Raw genomic sequence first — 19,500 nt, 5'->3', positions numbered from 1 at the left:
CCGTAGGGAAAAAAAAGAGGGCAGTGCAATCTTATTCGGTGACTCGCTCTACTGTGTATGTGTCCGGCCTGAGGGGATCTGCAATACAATACTTGGAGGGCGTCCTGTATGTTCGCTGAATGGTCCATCATTACTCGGGGAAGGCGTGCAAAGATTGTCCCCTGGTTGCGCCTAGTCCTGATGTTGCTGCTGCTGAGGAGAGGAAATTTCCAGCCATTTGGGAAGCTAGCTATCCAGTCATGGGTTATGTGCTTTGAATTCCCTTAGCTGGTGTAGAGCTCTGCGTCAAATGAGGGCTGCAATAGGCTTCAATAAACCTGGCGGAGGGAGCTAAGGAGGAAGGTTTTGGCCGTGCCATGTAAGCAGTATGTTTTGGGAAGCGATACTTTCCGGCCACTGTTTGTTGAATTTCCATCAAAATAGCACAGGCCTAAACTTTATTTAACATCAGAAATACATACCAACTCAGCCGCTGGCTAGCCAACATCTAACCACCACCAATACAGAGAACCAAGGAGGCAGGGTACTCGGATCATGTTACTATGGATGTTTATTTTTGGTCGCGGGAAGCACTGCACTGCATTGTTTTTTTGTGTTTGTTTGTATTCTTTACGAGGTGAGTTCAGCGGCTGCAGCCGGCACGAAAGAAGAAATTTTGTTGGATATCGTATTGGGCATGTTTACAAACTTTCTAGGTGAAGTATTTACAAAGAGTCAGTGATGCAAAAAAATTGATTGAAAGTACAAAGGGCTTGATGAAAAGTTAACTCCCTGCACAAGTCCATGCAATATGCTGTCCGATTGTGGATCATGATTTTAATGATAACAGTTTACATGTGGTGTTGTGTCCTTGCGCATTTGATACAGTGTGTTGTGGAGCAGCGCTGGTCATGATGCGCGCGTTAAGTAGGCCCGGTGAAGCAGTCACTTCCCATTCACCTAAATTTGCGGTCTGGGGGTCAAGGATCTGTTGAGGTGTAGAAAGCCAGCAGTTAGTCCGAAATGTGGCTTGGGACGTGGTGAAGCCACATTGACGCACGATCACAGACATGAACCATCCGAGTGTGCCGCAATGCACAAGTCTTGCATTTGCATTCAGACATTGATTGTTCATTGGCCTGATGCTGGTGTTTTCGCACCTGCGATACGAACGTCCTAACCCTTTCATGTAAAAGCTGAGGGCTTGAAGTGATCTAGCGGGTTGTAGGAAGTCAGTCCATGGCGCGGTTAACATACATTCTTATAAGATCACATACGTGCGCGAACCGAGGTTCCACCACGACCAACTTCCACAACCACAGTCATTTTTATTCCCCTTTGCCCGGTAGGAATCTTCCTGCGCCTGCGCATCCATCCAGCCAACGGTTTCATTGATGCTGGTGATTCCTTCGCTAGCCAAGCTCTCACGAAGGTACAGAAAGACACTTACTGATGTGTGACTGGCTCAGCGGCCGGTCATTCATCGACACTGGAAGTCAAGAACAAACAAGATTACTCGACTGTTCCTATCTTCTTCAACGCGGCTTTGCTGAAAATCAAGATTTCTCAGCTGCTGGCTTGATGTTTGACGCACTGTTCCTCGGGCGCTAGTCTGAAATCACATGTCCTTTGGCTGTGACCTTCCGTGATCCGAGAACGCAAAGTATCGATTTCTATCTTGAATGGCCGGATTAGTTTAACATTGAGGTCCTGATTTACAACCCACTTGCTCTAGATCTTCTTGGCTTGATTGTCATATCGCAGGTTCGATTCTTAATTGGCCGGACTGGTGGCAGTGATTATCGTACCTTCAAGCCTTTCTTTCAACCCAAGGAGACCAAGCTTGGAGTCGGAGGCTTCAAACCTCTTCGTGTCTTACCTCGAGCACGGCAGGGATCCCTTACTGCGATTCGGAAAGCAAATCGAAAGCAAGAACACTGAGCTTACTGTTTTGGTTTCTCCGCACTAGGTTTGACATCTCAGAATCTGTTTTCGGGCGGTAGAGTGACGTTGTAGGCATCTTCATAAAATCCGGTCATTCGAGAACGCCAATTATCCAGTGTTTCCTTCAACTCCCGGATCATATCAACATTGGGGTGATGTATCACTGCCTTGTTCTTGTCGGCACATCGTAATGCTGAGGTGAAAGGATTGGCTTCGGGAAGACCACGCACCTTCATGTTTCCCAACGCGATTTTGATTATCTGCTGAGTTTGTAGAACAGGCAGGCTTGATTTGAGTGATTTGAGACCCACCGACAAGAGGAAGACAAGGCTCGTGTCTCTATGCTCCGGACCTTCACGTCAGGCAGACTTTCTCACAACAGGGCCAAATTGAAAGGAAGCATACTGAACTTCAACGAAGTACACTCCGTAGGGAAATCAAATCGACTTGCGAAAGATCCTTAGACGCGAAACATTAAAATCTCTTACTAAGTGGCCGAATTGAATGAAAACATACCAATCTTCATTGACACTCTGCGGGGAGATTGGGTCCACTCCCGACAGGTCCTTGGACGCAAAACATTGAGGCAGTTAATTCTTATAATGTTTTTTCATTGCAATGATTTCATTTGAGATTTTTTCACACCCTACATGATGAGAGCTGAAATTATTTATCCTCTTTTTCGCGACTCCAATTGATCCTTTGCTGACACTCCTGCATAGCACTCCAGGGACGAGTGTGGCATGCGATAATAACCCAGGGCCTATAAATTTCCCCAATTTCTGGCATTCGTGACCCGTGGTATAATCAACATCCATGCAAGATACGCAAGCTCGAGAGCGTGTTTACAGAATCAACAATCACTTTTTGGCCGTCTGAGTGAATTGACGTGGACGTGTGGGCAGACTTTTATCTAGAAAACAAACAAAAAAAAACCAGGTTAGTGACCAGTTTCCTAATGCACTTTTTGAGGTCCCTATATGATCAACTGAGGCAGTTCGACTTTGCGGGGTTGTACCAACATTTTTCCCGTCAACCGCTTGAAGGAAGAAAACAACTCCACGGAGGTCAAGCGACATTTCACTCGCCTCGAAGGACGCGCCAGCCCGGCAGACTAGTCATAGATTTAGCGGCAGAGAGACCATGGGCGCTTATCCGATGAGCGGCCGATTGGTGAACCTGATAGACAACAGGAAAAGCAAAGTATGTCAGAATCCATAAGAAAAACTCTACAGGGTGGCATAACTTGGCATATGCGCTATCAAGCTGGCTGAACTGGGCAATCATAAAAGGTGGGCACAGGGTCGTCAACCACACCCTTAGCCGTGTATTTTTCCTCGATTGGATTTCAACTGTGAGTTTTGACAAATCTGCAGGAGCGTACCAAATCTCAGGACACCGTGCTCCGTGTACCACATGACTCCGCTGGCCGGTGGGGGTCGAACGGGGGTATCGGTACTACAAAATGGCGAAGAAACACAGGATGATCAGTTCAGGACTTCTTGAGCTGGGGAATGCAGCACCCAGGAAGATCTGGGCTGAAGAATCCCAAGGTACTTGCGTTGGGACATACCCTGACTTATTCATAAGTGCATACATACAAGGGTCCATCCCCTCAATTTTTCCACCTCCTCCCTGCCAGCTGAGGTTTTTTTGCTGTGTATCGCCCAAATTACACTACTCCCCGGTTCAGTGCTTCGAGTACCCGAGGCAGAGGCTGGGCCCCGCGAGGTACTCAGTTAACCCAAGTCCTCTGGTGGGCGCTGTGGCTGGTGGCGAAGACGCCCCTCCCGCCCCGCACCGATGCGGTTGCTCTTATTGGCTTATGAATCAAAAATCAAAGAGGTACAATGCGGGACCAGCTAATGCAGAACCGGTAACTCGAGATGAAAACAGACAGTTTTCAAAAATCATTATAAAATCAGTGAGGACCAGTACAACAGGATACATAACATCAAAAGAAAGACAAGAAGAAGGCCTTCATTGTCAGAGAAGGAAATTGGGTGGGAGTGAAAAGGGAAGTGGCTACAGGAGGATAAAGCAAAAAAAGAGGGTTTTCAGGCCAAATCGGAAAACTCATCACGCGGGAGTTGCCTGCTCCACTGGCGTGGACAGCTCCTCGCTCCCGCTCCCGCTGAGGCCTAGTTAAGCTCGGACAATTGACTAGGGAAATCGCGGCTGCGCCGCAGAACACAAAGATGATCCAAGAAACAGGAAATGGTTTGAGCTTCTAAATGAAAACTTATAAATAAACAAAGGCTTAAAACCTGAGCGCCTCAATCAAAAAAGGAAATTGTGCACATCTTAAGTGCACAGGCATGATATTATCTCAGGAATCATGTTGTAGAATTTCTATGTCCTGAACAATTTTCCTTGTGAAAAAGTCAGGCCCATTAATGCTGGTATAGACCATGCCAAGCTATGACAGACTTATACCAATGTTGAAGCACTTGTATATACCAATGTTGAAGCACTTGTATATACCAATGTTGAAGCACTTGTATAGGATTTCTGCCCTGAACCGGCCATTCTTCCAAAAATTCATATCAACACTGGTTACTCTATGTGTGTCAAAAAGTTGACAGAATGTCTTCTGGGTTAGTGTTATTTACTACTGAATTAAGACAAATGTGAATCTCAGCACAGCAACATCAATGATAACAGACCTTGGCAAAAACCCAATAATCATCTTAAAGTTGAAAAGAGTTGAACAATGTTCATGCTACAGGCTGAAGATATGTGGGCAGAATGCATTGAATAGTAAGAGGAGAAATGTGAATTTATTATGGTTCAAGGACTTAAGTGGGAGGAAAGAAGGCCGATGTTTACAACATTGGTGATGAACTCATTATCTTCCTCTGGTACATAAGCCACACCCAATCCACTGACGGAGGTGGCTCTTGATAATGCCACATACAATTGACCGTGTGCAAAGACCCTGACATGGTCCAAGGACTGTCCTTGGCACTTTTTGATAGTCATAGCAAATACGCTGACCACAGGAAATTGAAATCGCGTGAAGGAACAGGAAAATTCCATGTCAGGTTTGTATTTGAGCTTAATTTGAGGTAAAGCTGTAATCTTCCCAGTTTCCGTGCCTGTAAGGACCTTGACTCTTAGCACCATCCATTCAATATTGAGGAGCAACAATTTAGTTCCATTTGCCAAACCATCATCCAAGCACAATTTCCGGAGTAGTACTAAGGGCTGTCCAACTTTCAATTCTAGTTTGTTTTCAGGAAATTTTGGTACATTGATTTTGTTCAAATATTCTTCTGGCAGAGCCTTCTCAGTCAAATCGGTCATTTGATCTATTGAAACGGATATGAAACAATTGGTAGAAAGGAGTTTTGGGTACTGCTTGTTGATTGTTTTCACATATTTATTGAGGGGTGTGATTATGGAACTGCTTTTGTAATATCCTGTCAAGAATTGTTCCAAAAATGGGTGTTTATGGACCATCAAGTCCCCGTAAATGAATCTAATGATGTGGGATGATAGAGCTGGGATTGAGTGGTTTCTGAACAGAGTGCCAAAGGGCAATGGACTTCAATCAACCAAGTCCTCTGTGTAGTACCTTCTCCTATGTTCAGCTGCCATTAATTGAACTGAACAGTGCCTCGTTCAAGGGGCTGGTCACCTGAGCCCAACAATTGGATGTTGCGCCTCAAGTGGAATTTTTTGACGTTTTTCCATAGGGGAGAGTTTAGCATGCATAGTTTCCCTTGTGACAGCATATCACCCATTTTCACAACAGGCAGAGTCTGACAAAAATCACCTCCAAAGATGACCCTTATTCCGCCAAAACGAATGTCCATTTTCTTCAAGTCTTGAAAAGATCTGTCAACAGCTTCGACGGAAAGCCGGTTCTGCATTGATATTTTGTCCCATAATATAATCTGAACTTCAGATAATTCTTGGCAAAGTGCCAATTGCAACTCCCATATGCAAATAGAGGTCGAATTGATTTTGAGAGGTATCTTGAATCAAGCATGGGCAGTGGTAGCATTGTGCAGGACCAACAATGCAATTCCAGAAGAAGCAACAGCGGCCACCCTGAGACCTCTACAGTTTGAAATAATCAATCAGAGTGTTGTGGACAAAAGTTTTGCCGGTTCCTCCAGGGCCATCAATATAGACTGTCCAGGGTTCCTTCCTGTTGGTTTGTTTGATGATGTGGTCTACAGATCGTGTTGCTCAGGTGTAAGTTTTGAGTATTTCTCCTCATACCCCTCAGCTGGATTATAATTTGAAAGCTTCTTGGACGAAAAAATGCGCCCAAGTTGAGGCCATAAAGAATGGTTAGTGCCCAGAAAGCCAACCTCTTCAAGTGACTTCAATTTTTTTTTTAACTGGGCCTCAATTTGGTATTTAGTTAGAGAAATGCAGTTCTCGGCAGTGGGCTCGATGCCTCCAGGACTATATCTGAGGCTCTACTTTGAATCGTCGCCTAATATGTCTATGAACTGATTGAGGAGCCGTTGAGGGTTTGCTGGGGGGCTGTGGACCAGCATGATGCAAAATAGAGCTCTTAAACCAGCGCCTAACATCCACAGAGAAGCCTCCTGAAGACAGGTAGCATAGTGCTCATCTGATGCAAGTAGTCCTAGGTGTTCAGCAGCTGCGCGGAACGTTGAATGTTGTACTGCGGCAACAGTTTGGAGATTTTCAGAACTCTTAGGACCTCGGACATGTACAGTGCCCCCCACAACTTCTCAACTACCCCGCACCTGCAAAAAAAATTTGAACTTTGAACAATGTGTTCAAAGTCACCAAACATGTATCACATGTAAACTATACATTTTTGAGCCCGACAGACGTAGGAGAACTCAAAAATATAACTTTGAAGTCTGTGCAATGCCTCAAAAAAAAGTCTCATTTTTTTCAGATGCAAAATTTGGAACAGCTGGTTTTAAGACCGTAGTATGTGGCTACAGACATGTACTGTGGACTTATGTAATATTTATTATGTATTTAGAGACTAAATTATCTATGTACGTACATACTACAAGTGTAGGTATTTATGTAAATATGCACCTCCTTAGTTATTGATGATTGCCATATCCATCAGTGAGCTCTTTGGAATGTGGCAATGTGAAGAATATTTCTTCATTGCTCTGTTGGCAGCAAGTCCAGTGAAATTTCAATGAATTTGGACTATTATCATGCATGTTACCAGGTCTGGTTGGTGAAATGTGACATTTGCATCAAAAAATGGGCCAAAAAGAGCCCAGCATCAGCCCACTTTTAAAATAATTTTTGGAAAAAAAATCTCCAAAATTTGGAACCCCCCTGTAGGGGTAGTTGAGAAGTCATGGGGGGCACTGTATGAGCAGGAGTCTCAAATACACCACGGACGCACTTTTAAGATTTCAGTTTGAAGAAACTTTGAATGGGAATTAATCCATCTTTTTAAACAAGCATTTGAAAAAAACTCAAGTATTGTTTGGACAATATGCGAGATTTTTGATTTTGACCCAGTTGGTGACGTCCCAACTGAATTGATTTTCCTTTGAACTTCATTCAAAGCACCTTTGAACAACCTTTGGAGTTTTGCATCCGTGGTGTAGTATTGTTCTCCTTCTGAAATGTTTGTGAAATAGATTTGTAAGTTTTAATCAGATGGCGGGGTGAATTCGAGAGAGTGGAGGATGGGAATGTGAAAGAATTGAATTGGCAACAGTCCCAAAAAACAAACATGGATACATATGGGGTCAAATTTTGAGGAAATCAGATAACAAAGGTGAGATAACGTGCGGAGGTCATCCTGGTTGGGGAGGATAAGGTAATGTGACCTGATGTAGGTCGTGAGTAGAGCAATTTGGTGCGCGGTTCCGGGTCGGGAAAGGAAAGGGTAGGAGATTAGGGCAGGGAAAATGCTTGAAATGGTAGGAGTATAGAGCAGGGAAATTGCTTGAATCAGTGTGGTAAGCCAATCCTGATCTAACCAGAAAACCAGCAACCATCAATCACAAGGCTGTCACACCTCAAGACTAAATCCCATACCTCTGGCCCCCTTGTCAGCAAAGCCCAAGGCCCTCAACATCCCCACTCAATGGTCATACCCTGGATAATAGTGTTCCCTCTTCCCACACTTCCCCTCTCTTGGATAAACCCTCTCCCTAGTCTCAAACATCTACCCAGATCACATGTTACCCTCTTCTTCTAGTGTTTCCTTAGAACCATGTGCTCAAAGATGTATAAGCACCCTTGAAACCCTTCACCCTCCAAACCCAACATGGTACACATTATACTAGACATAGCCCCAAACCTCACCTACATTATTACTTCCTGAAACAATTCCTGAAACGCCTGACTCCTCCTATCTTGGATCCCTACATTATTACTTCCTGAAACACTTCCTGAAACACCTAACTCCTCCTATCTTAGATCATAGAATATTCTACCCCTGTTATGTCTCACATATCCCCTCCTCCAACTAGGAAGATTGCACCATAGCCCCCAGAAGATGGCATCATCCCCACCCACTGTTACACCATCATGTGACTCCTTGACCCACTACTCTGACCACATGGCTGTTTCATCCTATAGAAGTAGAATGTTCTATGCTTCCCTTCAGGTTATCCTTGTTTCCTCATGGCTCCTCTTTCTTGTGTATATAAACTGGGTTGTTTTCCTCTTCATTTGTTCCCCATCAGATCCTGTCAAAGTAATTCAGATCACTGGTCACCTATCATTAGCCTTGCTTATGCCAATAAATCAGATTGGACAAGCTTGTTATCTGTGTACAAAATATTAGATTAGTAGAAAAGTAACCCTCAAGACATACCTCAAGAATCCTCTATAGCCACACCTTTCCATAAGAGTCCACACTCTTATATCTTTTTCTTGTTCCCAGAGAGGCAGCCCATTAAAGCACCATTCCCTCTCCAGCTCTATTCATCCCAAGAGTAGTTCCACATCGGCTAAACAAAACGTAAAGGAGGAGGTGTTTTTGTGAGAAGGAAAACAAAAAGCAATGTCAAGAGTTGGAGGTGAGGAAACAATAGATTGCATTGAACAAAGAGGAAATGATGATTTGAGTGGAGAAAAAGGTAATGTAACATGCACTCAAGGCAAGAGGAAAAGAATATAAATAGATGGGCTTTGAGAGCAAAAGAACGGCAAGGCTCCGGAGTTTCAGGCTCATTATGGAGGCCTTCAGGCGGGGAAATGCTGCAATTTTTTTTTCCAGAAAATGGGAAATCTCTGGTTGGCATATATAGGGTATTATAGCGTATATGAACATAACATGATGGCTTGCCTTTGATAACGGGTCATTGGAGAGTCCTCTTGAATCATAACCTTCCCTTTGAACCATAAAAATGGACCCGGAGCCTTAGGAATCAAGCTTGGTATAGTCTTATAGAGCATCCACCCTTGTCTCCGTAAACCCGTAGCTTAACAAAGCCACTCAAACGGAGGTCCGGGGGACCCGCGCCAAGCGCTCTCCATAGGAGAGGCTTACTTGCTATCCCACAATTTTGGCGGGATCAGAAGTGATATTCAGTGCAAAAAATACAAAAACAGCCCTATGAAGTGTAATAAAAACAATAACAGAAAAATGAATAGACAGTCTTGTAGCCTTGATAAATGCACAAATGTTGACACCAGTTCCAGCCTCTCAATCCAAAGACTGCAATCCCTAGTGAAAAAAGTGTCGAGGAATCTAGGTTGAGGCTGCAAAACCAGATTCCAAACCATGTCTTCAGTTTGGAAGATCCATGTGTGAATTTGCATTTGGCCAGAGGGAAGCACGGTGGTGATCTCAGCTTATGTACATACAATGTGTCAAGAATTTAAATACAACCTAGAAAGCATGCAGATTTTTTGGTCCACAGGATCTACAAGCAATACAGCCTGGCCCTCATGAATCCTTGTGCAGATCCATTTCTTGAGAAGTCACTTTTCAAAAATTTATTAAAAATACATTGATGGTGATACAAAAATTCTGAGGAAACAGAATTGTAGACAAGATGTCAAAGGGTCAGAAAGCTGCGGCTCAGACCTTGGGAGGTGTAGCTATCAAAAAGTTAAAATACCTTACAGCCAATTTTTATCTTCTGCTCCCCTATGAAATTGGGGGATAATATGCAAGTTCCTCCCTGCAGGAGGGGCCACTTTGTGCCCAGCTTTCTGCAAATGTGCTATATCCCGTGGATGTTTCTGATTGAGAAGAATCCAGAGGATGCCCGGGAAGCATCCAGCGGACGTAACATGCACTGAGCATCACTTGGACATTTCCAGAAGCGTCCAAGTGATGCTTGGCATTCAAAACCATCCATTGGACATTTCAAATTTCTGTCCATTGGACACTCCCAATTTAGAATGTCCAATGGACATCTTGCCAGTCCAAAAATTCAAGCATCCCTTGGATACTCCAGCCAGAGTATCCAAAAGATGTTTGGTCCCAATTCTAGTAGTTTAGTATAGTGTGTGGGGTCCATAGTATTGATGTCATGGCACATCTGGCAAGCACCTTGTTCCCCGGTTGCCTGCGCCCCTTGAGGACGTGGGTTCAACCCATGGTCTTCCCACTTCCAATCAATCACTTCGCCTCATCTCTCTGCCCTGCTCCTTGCCTGCTCACTGGTCGCTCCACAGCCTGCCCTTGTGAGAACCCTGCGACCTCTGAAGCCCTGCTGTGCCAGCTGGGCTAAGATTTTTGGCAAAGCAAGGACAGTTGCCGATGTCCGATGGACATTTACATACCATTGAGCGGATGCTCAGAGAACATCCGGAGGATACTTAATTAACGATACATCTGCATCCATCATGAAGAGTAATATCCTCCGGATGTTTTGTGCCCTGCAAGAGCTGGATGTTCAGGGACATGTCAAAAGGTATGTCCCATGTACATTCAGCACAACCCGTGGTGTACACCTACACACCCCTGTGAAGATGGGGTACAGCACCTCATACCGCATGGAGGTTGGGATGAGCCACAGGGTGCCCAAAAACAAGTGAAATCTATGGTGTACATGACCATGAAACCCCATCATAATGGGTTGCAAACCCCCTGCACTCCAATCTGATACCCTGTGATAGGGGTGAGCCCCTTCACACCCCAGATGTACTGTACATATCCGGCACCCAGCCCGACTTGTCGCACCGGGCGCCACCAAGAGGGAAGACCGGTATGTGCACTCCCCTCAACCACTGGTGTGCCGGTCATCAAGGAGAATAACCCCCCTCAATGCCCGGGCGCAAAGACCGGTCAGCAAGGGGAGTTGCTCATCCCATTGATCCCCGGCACAGACCGGTCATTGAAAGGAGTACCACCTCCTCTCGGTGACTGGCACAAACCGGGTATCAAGAGGAGGTGGACTCCCTCAATCGCCGGGACAGACCGCACATTGAGGGGAGTAGCAACTCCCCTTGATGACCAGCACCAGCCGATCATTGAGGGGAGTAGCAACTTGCCTCAATGACTGCTACTCCCCTTGATGACCAACACCAATTGATCAACAAGGGGATTTGAAACTCCCCTTGATGTCCGGTCTCTGTCAGTCATCAAATGGAGTAGCGACTCCCCTTCATGATCCGTCTGGGTTGGTTATTGAGAGGAGTTGCTACTCACCTTGATGAGACCAGGGGAGTATCAACTCTCCTCGATGAGACCAGTAATTGAGGGGAGCATCAACTCCCCTCAATGAGACCAGTCATTGAGGGGAGTATCAACTCCCCTTGATGATTGGTTAGCGTTGGTCATTGAGGGGAGTTGCTACTTCCCCTGATGACCGGTTTGAAGGGAGTAGCAACTCCCCTCGCTGACTGGTCTGGGTTGGCCATTGAGAGGAGTTGCTACTCCCCTCAATGACCGGTCTGGGTCGGTCAGGTACCGGCGACCAAGGAGAGTCCACCTCCTCTCAATGCCCAGTATGTGCCGGTCACCAAGGGGAGGTGGGAGTAGCAACTCCCTAACGGTCAGTCTGTGCCGGGCATTGATCGGAGTCCACCTGCCCTCAATGACCGCCTCCAGAAGTGTGTTTGGGGTGCGCCCCTCATGTACACCATCTCTTTTGGGGTAAATTGGATTGCACCCCAATATCTAAGCTCTTTTGGAGTTTTGATGCAAGCACCCCAATTTTTTGGGGGTGGCCAGGTGGGTACCCCTTGAAGATTGGGGTGTAATCAAGAATACCCCAATTTTGTTGGTGTACCCAGTAGTGTACCCCTTTTTGTTGGTGTACATGAAGTAAAAACTTGGGGTGCATTTAGCATGCCCCCCAAAAAATCATTTTTCCCACTAAAGTGCCTTAGCGCAATTTAGTGGAGCGCTAACGCTAAACAAAAATTGGTGTGCTGTTAGCGCCGCTGAAAATTGGCGCAACGTAGCGGCGCAAACAGCGCGCCAATGCTATTCAAAAAATGCTGGCGCTTTTTGACGCTACACTAAACTTTAGGGCTAAAAATAGTGTGGAATACAAACTGACCACTGATGAATTCTTGGGCAACAGAGCCCAGAAGCCTTCCTCAACAGCAAAATCTTCTGCAACATATATTTCAATTTGAAGTTTCAAAGTTGCCTGTGCTTGGTTGTTGTGAATGAAGCACACATGATGTATGTGTGGGGCCTTGTTGCCAGTGGCAAATCAAAAGGGCTTCCGCCCCATATAAAACACATGGAGTGTGGATTCTTTCAACCAGGATACAGTGGACTAGGTGGCAGCCTGCTGGAAACCAATGGAACTCTGTTACTTATGATGTCTGCCACCTGTTGCCCTATTGAAATCAAACAGATCCTTGAATCACTCAAGCTCACCAAGAACATGGTGGAATTTGTCCAAGCCAAACTTGTCCAATCTGGAATTTGCATCTTGCAGATCAATATGAAACATTCCCATGTGTTGTTGGAGGACCTTTCTGATCTGTACAGTACCCAAGAACAGACAAAAAATTTATTCCTTATTATGTACCCCAGAAAAGGGGGTATGAGAAAATTAATTAATTAATTAAAAAATAGTTTTTTTGAAATTCTGATTGCATGATAATTATGTTCATCATTTTAGATGAATTTTGATATTATTTGCGTTGCGTAGAAATGAGTAGAAAAAAACCGGGTACATGGGCGGAAAAGGGGGTACGCAAATGTCAGCTGGCTACTATGGCAGAGCCACCGTGACAATATACAAATAAAATATAAAAAGTAGTTTTACATATGAAATAGACATTATTACTCTTACATATGTAAAACTACGCAAAAACATTGAATACATATATAAATAATTAATTACTTAACTTTGTGTAATTAATAAGTAAAATATTATAGAAGATTCTGATTCTAAGGGTAAAATAACCTAGGGTACCTCACTTACACGTACCCTTAATTATTATCCCTTCCTTGTGTAAACTAACTTCAAAGTTTAAGCAAGTGCATCACGCCCCGTGTGAATGCACTTGTATGCTTATATATCTAAGTACATATGCATACACCCAGTTTCAGTGACGTAACTGAGGTGTTGTGTATAGTTTAGACGATGGCTTTATTTGTTGTGTGGCGCACCCAAGCCCGCGTGCTCTGTTGCCTAGAGCTCAAGCCTGCGCGCATGTTGTACATACATGCATATTGCATAAATCAGCCCGCAACCAAAGCGCTCAGGCTACCAGTAAGTGAGAATGGGCCAGAATACGCCCCAATAGCAATATTACATGTGTTATATGTCTTGTACATATGTAATTAATCACCAAACAAGATGTAATTACCACGTCATTCAGTATAAAAACATTTTAGACTGAAAAGAACTGTTGCAGCGTGCTCAGGAGAGACTAGAAAGCGCCCCAGCTTCTCCCAAGCCTCACTACACGTAAATTACAACTGTAGTAAATATGTAGAAGGGGTCAAATGAACTAGAGCATTTAATAAGAGCCTCCAGAACATGTATAAAGCACTGCTTGCACGTGTACAAGTGCACAGAAGCTAGTTCTAGTACCTTCTGTGGCACATTTCCACGGAAACAAGCGTCACAGAACCCCCAAACCAGCCCCTATGATGTGTAAAGCATGTGTAAAAACACGTAGAACCTCTGTAAATGGTCCTTGGCAACCCTTATATCCAAGCCCCAAGGTTCCACGACCAACAGCGCCTTCTAGCGCAAACAAATTGCCTCAGAATGCGCCCACAAGTGTCCCCCTGTCCCCTGGGCGCCCCTGGAGGCCTGCCTAGGCTATAAAAAGGGCCCTTTCTCCGCCCAAAAAGAGATTCCCCAGCTTTAAATTACATATTAGAATTTTACCCGCCTTCAACAGCCTCAATAGCCTGTGATTTGCCAGGTAAAATACCTACTTTCGTGATTTTTTAGCTCTAATTTCCGCCTTGAAGCTGTCCAGTAACCACCCTGCCCTCAAGATTACCTCCTCTGAGAGCCTCCAACTGCCCAACTTCACGCCTGAAGAACCTCAAGTGACTCTAGGGTCTTATACTAGTAAGTTTAAGCCCCTTCTCTTGAGATTCTCCGCCATTTCTTTCTGGGATTTGAAACACCCCTGTTTACAGGCCCCATTTCTTTACTCTAGAGGGATTAAACACCCCTGATTTATCAGGCCCCTCTTAAAATTAATTATATCAATTTTCTTACGTCTAATTGGCCCAAATTGCCCTATTTTTACGCCATAATTCCCAACATTTACGTTGGAATTATCCCTTATACCTTTGTCTTAGAGATTTACAACTCTAATCTCTTGCTTTGCTCCACGTGTAGCTAGAAGGATAATACCCTTGGCATCACGTAGGCTGACAGCAAAAACCAGGTACAGACGCGGAAAAACTGGGTATATTTATTAACCCCCTAAACTAATTATCACAATTTCTATTCTTTGAAACAGAATTATCATCTCAATAAAAACCAGGACAAAGAATATTATTTTTACTTCATTTATCAACACATTACTTTATCAAGAAAGCTCACAATTTTTTATCTGCCTTTAGGTATAAAACTTATTTCTTATCTTATCATAAATTTTAGATAAAAGAAAGATACTTATCAGAAATAACACATTAGGGGGGTTCACAATAGGATTTTAATAAAATTTTAAAGCTCATTTTAAGGCCTTTATGAACAATCACCAGGGAAAATGTGATGACAGCTGGTGGCAGGTGACATTGAGTAAGACATGTTCAGACACCTGAGCTACTGTGGCAAGACTCCACTATCAAAACAGTGGCCCCTTTGTGGTCATTGGGGAGTCCCACTCAATGGGTTTTGGAGTGTGATTGGAGACTGAACAAGAGTCTTCTTCACATCACCTGCCCTCAGGTGACCTCAATTTTTCCCTGGTGAATGTTTTGGAATTTTTTTAAGCTGTTCACATTTGGGTGTTCCTTGGAAATCAGAGCAACTTCCACGTTTTCTGAAAATTGGTTCACAAAGTCCTTAAAATTGGCTCTAAAGTTTTATTAAAATCATATTGTGAACCCCCCTATTTAGTTATCTGAACACTGCCAGTATATTTGGCTGGGATGAAGTCATCCCAGTTTAACTGGGATGCACTCAAACAATTTAAAACAGGTTGATCCCAGCCAATGAAACATAAAACCAAGGGGGGTACCTTGGATTTATATTCCATCAGTTGAGATCAACCAAGTTTAAATTGGTTGAGTGCATCCCAGTTTAACTGGGATAACCTCAACCCAGCCAAATATGCTGGCAGTGGAATTTGTTCATTGGGGACTTGTCAACAATAGGGTGTGTGAGAAGAAGTGAGCCTTGAGATTTATGATTAAATCTTGATCTTGATGTCAGTATGTGGAGCGCTGGCCGGAGAGGATTCAAGGAATTGGCTGGTGATCCAGTGGATTGATAGAGAGTACCGGAGTGCCAACACAAGTCACAATGATTAGGTTAAAGAAGATGTGATTGGATTTGCGCAAGCATGCAGTGCGTAGAGAACAAAAAACAAAAAATGTGGAAGGCGCCACGCGAGTTGAGTTGACTGCAAGTTTCAAAAGTACCCGTACCCATGGGCGGTACCCGGGTCCTGATTTCCATCTATAACTTGTGTTGGCCGTCTCACATTCAAATCTCAGTTATTTTTCAGTTTCAGGCGCAGTGGATCAAGGATCCAGACTCCCTCAGGACAAATAAGCACAGCGCATGCGCAAGGCTCACAAAGTTTTAGGACTTTTTCCTTCTTCTTGTTTTATGTCACGCTTCCTTCTTTTCTTCCTTTATTAGCAGGATACCTGCCAAAATGGAAGCTAGCACACCCCATTCCTGGTGTGTGTCAATGCTATTTAGCTCATCATATTGTTTTCAGAGCTCAATCTGTGACTGTAAAATTTTGGGACCCTTTGGGGCACCATGGCTAAGGTTTTGGTGGTGTTCATCAGTAGGATACCTTCCAAAATGGGTGCGCAGTAGCACACCCCAGAAAAGGAGTGTGTTAATGCCATGCAGATTATCATATTGCTTTCAGAGCTGAATCTGGTGCACTGTAAAATCTTGGGACCCTTTGGAACACCGTGCCTAAGGTTTTGGTGGTTTTCATTAGTAGGAAATCCGCCATAATGGACCCACAGTTGCACATGGCAATTTTGAGGCTGGATAATGCCATGCAGCTAACCATTGGCTTTTCAGATTGTTTTCTGGCGACTGTAAAATTTTGGCTTTGGGCCCCCCAATGGGGAGTAATAAATTTTCAAGTATTTATGTCTTTGTTTGGAAAATTATATTTCTGACTACCTTTTGGCATTTTCTATGTTAGGCGCGGAGCGTGTGGTTGAAGGGGGAGAGCTGTGGTGTGCGAAGAAGAGCGGACTTTCTGAGTAAAGGCAGCCCAGCGCGGACTATCTAGAGTGGTGCGGTGATTGAGGACGCCATGACAGCTGAAGTGGGCTATGTCAGCGGGCATAGCTGGGGCAGATGTGGCATGTGGGATCCCAACACCAGAGGCTAGACAGGGGTGTGGATGGTGGATGATCAGAAGTTTGGCCACTGTCTACGGCAAGCAGCAGAGGTGCAGATGACAATGTGGGAGCGGAGGCATGCAGCTTGTGCGGGATGGGAGTAGGATTTCTATTTCTATTGGGGTTATGACATGTGGCGGAGCTTTCTCTTGGTTTATTATATACAGCAGAGTGATGGAGATTTGTCTATATACAGGGGGGGTGTTCCTTCCTTCAGGGGATCTCATTATGCTATCTTCTACGGACTTTGATTTATTTTACAGTTTAATTTACTCATCTATGTGGTTGTGATTGTGGAGGGTCTTGATTATGGTTTATACTGCAGCTGTCATTGTCTTATGGCTATTACTTGCGGTCTTTGCAGCTCTTTTGCGGTGTTTTACATTGTTTATGTTTACTTTATGGCGGATTACTATTATTATTATTACATTGCGTACCTATACCTTTCTGTGGAGCTCTATTATGTGCTTATACAACACTGAGTTTGGAGTTCCCTCAACTACTTGGAATTATCTGGCATAGAAAAATGGTCTGCTCCGGTCATTTCATACTGGAGGCCACCTTTCTTCTACCACAGCGCAATGTCAAGGAGCGGTCCTCCCAACATATGCACTGTTTGGTAGTCAGAAATCATAATTTAGGTGTTTGATTAATCAAGACTCTTTATATATTGTGAATGTAGTGTGTTTTTAATATTACACTACATTCAGGGTTGTGATAAATGCACGCCAAAGTTTTACTACATGCACACCAAGAAATGCGTGCACGGGCGTGTACACCATGCTTTTTTGGCGCACAGGGGCGTATACCCCAAGAAACCCAGTGTTCTCAGTCCTGTAGGCCAAGACCGCAGGCGTATGGGACCAGAGACGCTGATTACCCCAGAATTGTTGGCGTATACCCGCTAGGCACACCAATATTTTTTGCGTGCCCAAGCCTTGCACACCATCACTGGCGCGCTGGTGCAAATCTAGCTCTCTGAAAGCTCTTGACGAGCTGGGGAGTTATGTGTTCCTCTCCTGGAGGAAGCACACCAATCCTTTGACCAGCTCACCATGGTTGGTTTTCCTGGCAAGCTTGTCATATTTCAGCTTGAAGAGAGGTAATTATTATTCTTGGAAATCTGGTTCAAATCCAGATTGCCAAAGAAATACATAGCTCCCGGCGGACAGGTACAAATCCAGCTTTCTGAGAAAAATACATACCTCCCAGCAAGCTGGTCCAAATCTTACTTGCGGAGAGGGATACAACCCTCTTGGCAAAATGTACTTTGACCAGTTCTCTGGGAAAAACACTCTTGGTGAGCTGGTCAAAGGTCTAGCTCTCCGGGAGGTGCATATTTCTCCCGGCAAGCCAGCGCTAAGATATGTGTTCCTGGCGTGCTGGAATTCAACCAGATCTCCAGGAAGAACACTCTTGGAAAGCTGGATTTGTGCTACCTTTCTGGGAGAAAGATGGGGGGTGAGCTGGCACAAGCACACCATTTTATCGGGCAGGCAACAAATCTGCACACCCAGTGGGTTGGTGTGCCAATTCTCTGTACCCCCAAATTTTTGCCGTCCTCAGGCCAGAACACCAATTTTTCCCGCCAACTTGGTGTGTCAGGCGGTGTACGCCATAAATATTGGTGTACACAGCCCAACATGCCAATTAATTGGCTTGACCGGGCCATTTACGCCAATTTCTTGGCGTAACCACCCCTGCATGCCAAAAACATGGTGTGCATGTAGTGAAATGTTGGTGGGCATTTAGCACAACCCTACGTTTACCACACTAAAAAATGGGGTGTTGGAATTTCATGTCTCTCACTCTCTTTCTTTCCCTTTCCCTCACCTGTCACTCATTCCTTTCATTCCATTTGCATCCTGTTCCACAACCTGGCCCCTCTTTTTTTAATAGCTTGAATATCCTCAGCTTAGATAGAAATTTAGTATTTATCTTCTGCACCTGGTCCCTGGGGTCTCCACAGGATACAACCCCTTGTAGCATGAGTGCTTTTCCACCATGCAAGCTAGCAGCCTAGCCCTCTTTGAGGGCCTCTTCGTTGTTTTCAGCCCCTGGGTTTCTCTGGAGTCTTTTTTAGTCATCCCTCATTATATCCAGCCTCAAACTCTGCTTCTCAACATGATGCCTTGGTCCAGATTTACCATACAGATGAGTACAGCAGTATGTCTAGGTTTTTTTCATTCTGAAAGCTTGCATTCAGACAAGCAAGCACAGCAATTTAATATTGATCATTAATGGGATTTGGACATGGAAGATATGAAAACAACAGGGTAAGCTAATGACTTGGGAGATTGGGGAGCAGTATGTTTTCATTTTTCTTGATGCATTTACAACAATACAGACTGATCAAGAATAAATATGTGATAGCAAGATAACACCAAGACGTAGCAGCTGTGGAGTGGCAAGCAATGGCAATCTCAAAGTTTACGGAGGCTGGTAGTGTAACAGGACAAGAAACAGAGTATTGATAGGTGTAATGACATGATGAATGGGAAATAGAAAGTAGGATGATCCAAGGTTTTACAAAGTTTGATAGTTTGAAGCTCAATCAATGGCTACTCCTTGGTCCGCATTAAACAAATCCATTTCAGGGTTATCAAATTGGTAGACACAAGGGTGAGTTGTCTCAAGAAATCTTCTGATGTGCTTGTTGTCTTTGTGGAATT

At 44.3% G+C, this 19,500-nt stretch overlaps 1 protein-coding gene across 1 annotated transcript; it reads right to left on the bottom strand.

Moving 5' to 3' along the window:
* Positions 1-1,958: 1,958 nt before the first annotated feature.
* Positions 1,959-2,159, bottom strand: PtA15_4A775 (uncharacterized protein; the record flags this gene model as incomplete). The annotated part of the gene is made up of 1 exon (XM_053168693.1): positions 1,959-2,159. The coding sequence occupies one exon, from the start codon at positions 2,157-2,159 to the stop codon at positions 1,959-1,961; it is 201 nt and encodes a 66-aa protein (XP_053019877.1).
* Between the last annotated feature and the right edge of the window lie 17,341 nt (positions 2,160-19,500).

This window comes from Puccinia triticina, chromosome 4A (assembly GCF_026914185.1).
Source record: "Puccinia triticina chromosome 4A, complete sequence".
Lineage (NCBI taxonomy): Eukaryota > Fungi > Basidiomycota > Pucciniomycetes > Pucciniales > Pucciniaceae > Puccinia > Puccinia triticina.
Note: the sequence above shows the minus strand (reverse complement) of the source record. Positions and strands in the feature narration are given on the sequence as shown.